General features: G+C 34.0%; 1 protein-coding gene and 1 long non-coding RNA gene across 4 annotated transcripts; one reads left to right on the top strand and one right to left on the bottom strand.

Annotated features, from left to right (window-relative positions):
- Positions 1–292: 292 nt before the first annotated feature.
- Positions 293–7,946, top strand: LOC122405772 (zinc finger protein 728-like). 3 transcript variants are annotated; one of them, XM_043410731.1, is made up of 6 exons: positions 293–641; positions 725–768; positions 846–1,065; positions 1,558–1,661; positions 1,807–2,138; positions 6,670–7,946. In XM_043410731.1, exons 3-6 carry the CDS (start codon positions 847–849, stop codon positions 7,926–7,928), a joined length of 1,914 nt encoding a protein of 637 aa, XP_043266666.1. In that variant the 5' UTR covers positions 293–641; positions 725–768; position 846; the 3' UTR covers positions 7,929–7,946. The 3 variants fall into 3 exon arrangements, with proteins under 3 accessions (XP_043266666.1, XP_043266665.1, XP_043266667.1); XM_043410730.1 differs by lacking the exon at positions 725–768; XM_043410732.1 differs by lacking the exons at positions 725–768; positions 6,670–7,946 and adding an exon at positions 3,318–4,462 and having other exon boundaries at positions 299–641.
- Positions 5,629–9,582, bottom strand: LOC122405780 (uncharacterized). Its single transcript, XR_006259823.1, has 2 exons — positions 9,390–9,582; positions 5,629–6,264 (listed from the first exon to the last, which is right to left on the bottom strand). It is a non-coding gene; the product is annotated as an uncharacterized lncRNA (long non-coding RNA).
- Positions 9,583–9,603: the final 21 nt, after the last annotated feature.

Below are 9,603 nucleotides of genomic sequence, written 5' to 3'. Positions count from 1 at the left end.
TGCGAACCGACTGAGTATGTGTTCGAGCGCGATTGTATCGCGCGGTTTTAATCCAGAGTCATGTCACAATGTGAACTTTGTGAACACACGCACTAAATATTTAAAAAACGGTAAAATTCATGAAAAAATATCGATAAAACTTTTTCTTGTCATATCCATTTAGGCTCCCTCTACCGATAAAGCGAAATGATTAAACATCTTTGCGAGTTGGCCGCTGCGAAAAAGCGCCGTGGTGAAGAAGAAAACATGAATATGTACGTGTTTCGTTTATGGCTGTATTGAGATATGAAAATATTGAAAATAATAATTTCAGTATAGCTGGCTGTAGCTGGTATAGTCGTGTATAATTTTTCTTGTTTTTGCAATTACGACTGCGTTTGATTTCGTTATCCAATTGGATTTGTTAAAATTCTCTGAAAGATTGAAATTCTTTGCATATTAATTCTAACAAAAATAACAAGAGACCAACTCTAGTTTCTTTTCGAATCGTTATTTCGTAGGCGACTAAACGACAATTCAATTGTATGGTTAGGTTATGCAGCTCAATTGCCTGGGACCTTGAACCACTTGAACATACTTGATTGATTTTTCACGCATTTGTGTAGTTCAATTTTATTGGATGTGAATAAAGGAAACGACAGGTGAGTTTTTTTTCACTCACCATGTATAAATTCAGTACAATATGAAGAAAAAAATCCTAAACGATTGCATGTCATCCTTGAAGATTAAAAACATCGAAAATATAAAAGCCCACAGCAGCGTTCTGAGGTTATGTACCAATATTGATTATTCTACTTAAATGTATATTTTGTTTCTCACATTCCTGTCGTATACTCGATCTCTAGAATGGGCAGGGCTGATGACAAAGAAGGTGAAGCCCTGTCATCAGAAGCCGATGATGATAAAGATAAAGATTATTCAGATAAATATGCGTCAGATGCGGATGAACCAGAAAACCTCGATGTAGATTCCAAAAAAAAGTACAAGTGCACCGAACCTGGTTGTACTGCTAGATTTCTACGACCTTCTCGTCTAACTTGGCATCTTCGAAAACATAATGACGAAGTAAGTTCCTAACCAAACTTGACCATTAATTCAACTAATTCATTCTTCAATAGTAATTACGATATACTACGTAGTTGTACCAAACTGATTGTGGCAGACGCATGAAAATTCAACAGCAGGATAAAGTTGTAGAATTAAGTAGTAGACAAATGATAGAGAGTGCTTATACTGCGTCATTCATACCCTGGTTATGAATGAGTAATGAAAATATTGAAAATATAAACAGTAAACTTATTCTTGCTGAATGAACAACACATATGTTTGTATGTAGGTCTTTTCATCGTTATTATCTGCAAAATGTGCTCTACCATGAACATATTAAACTTTTATAGACACTAATAGTATTGTTGTTTCACATTTCCAATAATAATTTAATCTTAATGTGTTAATTACAAAATTCATTCCACATATCTTTTCCTAGATAGTTTGATAGACTTATTATTCAACCATTGGATCGTCATATGGAATTAATTGTTAGCTGATCATTTACAGAGACCCTACAAGTGCAGTATTAAGGGATGTACCAGAGCGTATACAAATTCCTCACATCTGAAGCGACATGAGAATACTCACAAGCCCATAACAACAACATATACGTTAGTAAAATTCTATTCTCATTATCATTGTTCTTTATAAATCGTTTCACAATGATTGTTGTACATTACTCGAATATGTCTTCATTTAATTGAAATTAATATTCACAATAATTGTAACAATCACTTTTTTGGTTTGAATTCACAGATGTAATGAATGTTTGCTGGAAGTCGGCAGTCTTTTTAGTCTGAAGCGTCATTGTAAAATGATTCATGATCCAAAGAGACTAACTTGTGCTGACTGCGGAGCAAAGTTTCGCAAAAAGCACTGTTATAACGAACATCTTTCTATGCACGCTGGTATCTCTATGTACAAGTGTGAGGTTTGCCAAGTCGAATGTCCTACTCTCAGACTACTGAAAAAGCATCAACTTTCACATAACAAGAAAAAGACTTATGCCTGCAAAGCACCAGACTGTACAAAAGTTTTTGACAAATGGTCCTTGTTGGCTAAACACGTGGAAACCGATCATCAGTTCGGTAAGTTTATTTATCATTTTCTATTCATTATATCCGTTGTCTCAAACTTCTTTTCGAGATAGTTACTATTTTTGGATTAGTCAAATTGAAGCGTCATAATTCAATTGGTTCATCTCTTGATTTTGCCCAAAAATTTTGCTTTTTCGAAGAAAAGTTGATTAACCATTGATTCGTTTATTTGAATTCCTGATCAGTCTCCATGCGCATGGGTATTTTTAATCCAATTTAATCAAATATAAACATCTTTTATCACCGTGTAACAATTTTTTAAGGTATGCTCTGTTCAGCATCAAGCCATAAAGAAGATACTCTCGAAACTTTTTTTCACTGCGAATTAAAAATGAGTAAATTGATGATGGTTGAGTTAATTGTAAAAATCTTCTCAGTGTCTTAAATCGATATATTTCGAAACTCTAATCGCAACAGTCCATGAAAGCACAGCAGGATTATAACGAATACGTTATTCGAAAACAGTCTTAGAATATCGAAATTTTTATCGTTGCAATGCAACGAATTTTTTTCACTTTTAGTGTTGCCCATTTTTTAATCTTTCCGGCTCCAGACTACCATGGCTGTGTCAGATTTCGATTTTGTAAAACTGTAAAATCTCGCGAGAAAACCTCCATAGAAAAATGTACCGACGTTAAAAATGACGACATTCGGGAAAGGAGAAAATGTTTTCCAGCAGAACGATAGTAATTTACTGTATTGAATGTAGACAAAAAATTTTCTGCCTTTACAATTTATTACTCTTGGTCTCACGATATCACAGTACTTAGAAAATCATGCTCTTCGTCCAACATGAAATTTCAAGTCGAATAAACTTTGGCATCGCAAACATTATTGATTACGGTCAAAGGAATATTTATTGGGGTGTAAATGATAAAAATTGTTTTTAGTAATGAGTTCAAAGTCAATACTTGATAAACCGAGTACGAAAAAAACGAATCAACTGAATTTCATAATGAGTACAATAGTTATCAGTTACTTGGAAAAGCACTGATCAATTTGTTGAGAAAGTTTCTTTTCATACCATTTGTGAGCCTTCAAATGCTGTCTTTTTCCCTCGTCAAATGTTTTTGGAAGCAATAGAAAAATTTAGTAGCTTAACAAATCGATCAGTACAAGCTTTTTCGTACATCGCCATGATTCATAAGCTGAGTAAAAAATTCTCAACAGGTATGAGCGAAAAGGGGTACGAAAAGGCGAAAGGTATCATCGAGGAATGGTTTCTCGACGGCTTATGGGGTGGATCTGTTCCTGACACGAAAAATGATGATTGCAACGCCAAGACGACTTGAATAGAATTAATTAAATTATTTACAAATATCTTATTAAATATAAAAAACAAATCGGTTTAGAAAATTCTAAAAAATTTGGCATTTGCGAGAGCGGACATCGGAAACGCCAAATATGTGATATAAAAAAATAAAATGGAGTGTCCGAAATTATTTGAAAATAATCATGATAATTGATTGAAAAATTAATGGAAGTCGTTTATTCGAATATTAAGGCTCTTTTATTCAGTGGCATCTGTACAATTTTACTGGCAATTTATTTCTCACCTGAATGCCCTAGTTTGCGGTATAAATATGTGTATCGTTGGTTGAGCCAACGAGCCTCTTTGTAATGATTTTGGAATCGACAATAGACACGCTAAAATAGCCAAAATTATAGCCATAACCATAACCCAAACCCAGTACGTATCGAGCTCTGTCGTTTCTGATCGTACCCCTGAAAAAAAATGATTTAAATAGAGGCACATTTATCATTAAATTAATATTGAATAATTCATCGAATATATCCAGTGATTAGCTATTCAGTGAAAACTTACGGAATTCATTTTCCTGTAAACACGATGCCAATGTTTCGGTAATTTCTGAGTTTCTACGTAATTTTATACTCGGACCACAACATTTATTTTCGACGAATGATATTTTATGTCCCGTCCTGTTAAAAATTAATCTCACACCCTCAAAAGCAGCACGACCAAATACCAAACGATTGTTGTCTGCCTTTCGTATCGCGAATATATAACAATATGTGTTTTCTTCCATATTTTCCATGTAATAACGTTTCACCAGGCTCAATCCCGAGTAAGCTGTCGAAAAACCAATTTGAAATTATTCATTCCTCATTAAATATTTAAACAGAGTCTTAAATTCATCGTGTTGTTAAATTTCTGGAAAATTTGCTTTTCGTAGATATCTATCTATGTTTACTTGTGCGATTAAAGCTTTATTATATCTCATTGTAAATATACTCCGCGATAAAAATTATTGAGCAATGTAAATTTCTCGAAATATAATACACGAAGAGTAAAATGGCTTGTATTAAAAATCCATTCCACTTTCTTATTTCGTTTGTTTTTGTAGAGTAAAAGATCACGTTTCAAGACACATCTTTGCCACCTCTAAAAGCAATTCGTTCAAGCAATTGTTTCGTTTTTCAATTTAAAAATCGTTTTTATTTCTACTTTTAAGTTTTTTTTTTTTTTTTTAAACAAACGATCTACAAATTATATTAATCGAAGTACAAGTTATTATCTCATTAGACGGAGAAACGAAAAAAATTTTTACATTATGCATCTCGATGCTTACATTTAAGAAATCTGGAAAATTTCTCGTTACAAATTCAAATGGCGAATCGTTTTTTTAAAATTTGATTATTTCTAAAAATAATTGTGATTTCGAGACTCTTACTGACAACGACAGTCTCGCGCGGTTCTGAAAAAATTTCGAATCTTATTTTCGGCATATTTCTCCAGTCGACCGGCCCCTCGAAACAAGCGTGTTTTCGTCGTTCCCAAATTTTCATATTTTTTGGAAAATTGTATCTATTCCCATGATCGTTTATCGCAGCCATAAATCGTTTGAATATGGTGAATGGCAAATATATTCCTATTTGATGAAAAAATGTCATAGCATAGAGTAAACGTGTATTTATTTGACATTGAGATGATTCGATAATTTATTGTGCTTTATTACCCGGGACTGTGTTGTCAAACACAGGACTTTGTACATTAAGCTCCTGACACGTAGCTAGCGACGTATCATTAAGTACGATCGATTTAACAGCGACCGTAAATAAATAACGATCGATTACAGCCACGTCTTGTTTTACATATTTATGGGGCTGAAATTCGGCGTTGTCGTGAAATTCCACGTAACCAATGGACAGCATGCTTTTCCATCGATTATTCCCGCAAAGTACAAACTCGTATGAGATCGAAGTATTTTTTTTGGCTTTTCGAATACTCGAAGTAAAACCAAAGTAATTATCGTTTTCTGGAGTCTCCAATAAACCGATGAAATTAATCAACCCTTCTTCACTCGTTTTGTCCAATAAAACCATATCAACACGAACGCTTGGCAATGAGTGAGTCAGGTTTTTTGGTACGATCATCACATCGGATATCAATTGACCAATTAACGTTTCACCTAATCATGGTTTGGACGGGAATTCGAAAATAATTTTAAAATCATTCGAATTTTTCTGAAAAATTGTTTAATCCAATTTGTGACACGATTACAATGGATTCAAAGTTGAAAGCAGACAGCCGAAGCCCCTTGTGGGTCTTTAAAGCCAGTCTTTACTTTCAGATAAAAATTTTATCTCATATTTATCTTACGGTGCATTGACAGAAACACAAGATTAATAAATACAATACAATTGATAAAAATTTGTATTCTGTAGAAAGAGAAATATTTTTGCCTCCACTCGTAATGGAACATGTTTGGAGCTCACATTGAAGAGTGTTAATGATTTTTTTTTGTGAAGATTATGTGATATTGAAACATAATGCACCTTTATTACGTACAGCAACGTTCGCTGTTGATTTTACGATCGTTTTAGATTCGTCGATATCGTAATGGCCTTCGTACAAATATATCTCTTCATCTGCCTGCACTATACCAATTTTATGAGTTCTCATGCTATACTCAGTCAGCACTTGTTGATACGGCAATCCATATTTAACATCTGTCCGATAATCCTCGATCCAGCTCTTCGAGAACATCCAATTTTTTGCATGACAAATCGCTATTTGAAGTATTATCAAAATTGTGTACACGTGGAACCGATGAATCATGTCGTTGCACTTGAAAATTTGCAAACCATAAAAAATCTGGCAAATTAAAAAATTACTCCATTATTTTCATCTATGTCAGGCGGTGTCTTCTCAAGGTAGCTGTCTCGCTGCAATCATGCTGAGAATTTATCTTTCCGATCCCACGTTTTAACAGATTAGAGTTTGAAAAAGAAATTGACACTCAAGATCCTTCGTTTTTAAATTTTGTTGTAAGAATTTGGTTTTGAAGTTGAGGATTCATTTGGAATATTTTGTCTGTTGAATAATTCAGTGAAAAATTTTCTGAATTTCAATCAAATCAAATCAGAAGATTGTAATTTTTTTTGTTTTTATTTTTCTATGAAACTGTTTTGTAAGGCGATCGTCGTGACCATCGCTAGTGGGCGGTTTGGTATTAAAAACAACAACTAAAAAAGCCTACTGAACTTTGATTTTTTGCAGATCGCCGGTGCAGCAAGTGCGACAAAACTTTCAAGACGAAACGACAGTTAGACGCTCATTCATCGATTCACGTGAACGAGAACATCTTTGCGTCATGCCCGTATCCAAATTGTCCGAAATTTTACGCCCATCAGAAGAATTTGGATGAACATGTACTGTCTTTCCACGAAGGACGTAGATTCATTTGTGATACGTGCGATTTGGGACTGACTTCAAAAGCATCTTTGATAAGGCACATTAAAAAAATTCATGAGTCTCCGCATGAGCCTCGGAAAAAGCCCAGGACGACGAAGAGGCGTCGCAAAGATGCTGGCTTTGCAAAAACCAGTATGGCGATCAGGCTTACCGGCATGAAAGTTTCATTAGAAGTGGATAAAATGGTGCTGAAAAGGAAACCTAAAATTGATTTAAAAAACCCAGCTGGACTGGGAAGTTCACAGAGGAACAATGGCCCTGCTCCGTCTATGTCAAAAGATATTGATGAAGGTAACGCAGAAACAATATCGAAGAACAGCCTTTTAACGAAAGCAACCGTAGGGTTTGATAGGAGCACTCAATGTTTTGTGTCTTTGGAAAAAGTTGATGAACCAGGAAAGAAGATATGTACAGTAGTAGAACAGAAAATAATCAATGTTAACGATAATCTTTCAAAATCCACAATCATCGCAGCAATGGAAGAGGAAAAAATGAATATTGAAAATAATTCTTCAACATCAGCAGAAGCCAAAGCAATGGAAGAAAAGTCAACTAATGTAGAAAATAATTCCGCAAAATCAATAATCGCTGAAGCGCTTGGAAGGGAAAAAATAATTGTAGAAAACAATTCTGCAAAACCTGCATTAACTGAAGCAATGGATGTAGAGAAGATGAATGTTGAAGATTCCTCAGTACCGACAATTCCTGGATCGATGGAAAACAAAAGAATAAATGTTGAAGATAATTTTCCGAAGCCTTTAGCAGTGATGGAAGAAGGGAGAACAAATAATGGAAATAATTTCTATGTGCCTGAACTAACGGACGATGAAATATTGTCTTCCGTAGATAGTTTGTTAAAATCGGGCACGTTGATTGTACCAGAAAAAAATATGGAAGAATTCTCTGACGTCGAAGAAGACAATTCTGCATTGTTATTGTTGACTGAGCAGTTGTTACACGATGATGTCAATTACTCTGTAAACTCTAGTCTGGAGCAATCCATGGTAATATGCGAGGACCTGAACGTTGACGAGACGCTGAGCGATTCGTCGAAAACAGAATAAATAGAGGTTTTGATACAACCCATTGACTCATCTTTCAAATTATCTGATCAAATATATCCAGTCAATTCAGAAACTGATTTCCAAGAGTTTTTGGAATGATCTAGAAAGCTATAAGTAAAAAAACGAATTAAAAGCTTTAATCGGTGGCCAAGTTGCTGAGAATCTTTCGTCAACTATCTTTCGAAATGAATATTTGCTTACGAATAGATGATTTACAAGGACTTGCAAATTATAAATTGAATTCTTTGCTAATTTTTCAATTTTTGTAAGAAAAGCTATTGAAAATCATAAATATTTAAATTGAAATTATGTACAAAATTAACGAAGGAAGTAAAAAAGAGCAAAACGCTCGTCCAATGGTTTCATGAAAAATTGAAATACAAATTATGGTCTATTTTGTCTTGATAAAAGCTTGAAGAGGTTTGAGTCGAACAGTCAATATTTTTACTGAAAAACTTATTTCTCGATAGAAAATAGTGTTAAAATATCATCAGAAACGAGAAACATTCTTGGAAAAACACAACGAAAGTTTGAACATCTCGCATGACGTCTTGAATTCCTGAAAATTGTCTTTGTTCCCTGAAAACAAAAATTTGTGGGCTTTTCTTACCCATTTCGTTATACTCGAGTCCTTAACATCGTGAGAAAGTTTTTCAATCGCATAAGTTTCTACTACTCCGTACTCAAAGTAATAAAAATGATCCAATGAGTTTTTGGTGGAAACAAACTGTCTAGGAGGTGAAGGGGGGAGAGAGGTATTGACCTTGAAGGTTCTGCATAATCTGTTGGAAATACAAAAATAACCATGACCAAGCGAATTCAATTATGATTGTTACATCAGAACTTAATAATTTTAGACAAGATGGATCTTGATGTTTCTATAATTATATTCAAAGATTAACATTCAACGCATCAATATAACTTGCTGAATATCCTAATGTTAGCAGTTGCTGAGTCATGGGAAAATGTGAAAAATGAAAGTTACAAGGTAAGTGTGTAATTCTACTTCTGGAAAAGCTAAAACACTACTCAGATTTTTACCAGAATATCAATGAAATTGTGAGAAATGAGAAATTTTCATTTGGGATGTAAAAATGTGATAGGAATATCACATTTAAAGCCTCGTAGACTGATACCGAAGTGAATATTTTTCAATAGTTCTTGCTTAATTGAAATTTCTCTCAAAACAGAAAATTAGAATTTGTATGATCATATATGAGATGGGCTTGATAATATTTTCACCCAAAAGAATTTTTCTTTGGGTTTTAAACTTCAAATTTCGTCGAAGAGCGGATATATTTATTGCGTACAAAGGGGAAGCATGATTTTCACTGAATTTTTCAACATCTAGAAGGAAAACGCTTTAGCGAAACAACTACCTTAATGAGGAACTCAATTCTTGAAATCCTATAAAAGCCCAAAAATATTCACTCGACTACATTAAAATATGGATAATAGTACTTTTTGCTTTTCTAGACGAGACAGGTTGGATGAGTATAAACTGTTGAATCAGGTTAAAAAGAAATAGAATGACAACAGAAAGGTTTGTAATGGTTTGGAGACAGAAAAGAGAGGTTAAGTTAAAATTTCAATATTTGGATTTGGAGAATGACTATCTTTTGAACAGAAAATTATTTAAAGGGCCGGAAGTGAAAAGCGTAGAGGTGTGCGCAGT

Source organism: Venturia canescens, chromosome 2 (assembly GCF_019457755.1).
Source record: "Venturia canescens isolate UGA chromosome 2, ASM1945775v1, whole genome shotgun sequence".
Classification (NCBI taxonomy): domain Eukaryota; kingdom Metazoa; phylum Arthropoda; class Insecta; order Hymenoptera; family Ichneumonidae; genus Venturia; species Venturia canescens.
Note: the sequence above shows the minus strand (reverse complement) of the source record. Positions and strands in the feature narration are given on the sequence as shown.

Bases quoted from the DNA above. Each gene is read 5' to 3' on its own strand.
- LOC122405772 (XM_043410730.1), top strand. From the start codon at position 847: ATGGGCAGGGCTGATGACAAAGAAGGTGAAGCCCTGTCATCAGAAGCC. The intron at 1,066-1,557 runs GTAAGTTCCTAA...GATCATTTACAG, and splicing joins TTCGAAAACATAATGACGAA to AGACCCTACAAGTGCAGTAT. The intron at 1,662-1,806 runs GTTAGTAAAATT...TTGAATTCACAG, and splicing joins CCCATAACAACAACATATAC to ATGTAATGAATGTTTGCTGG.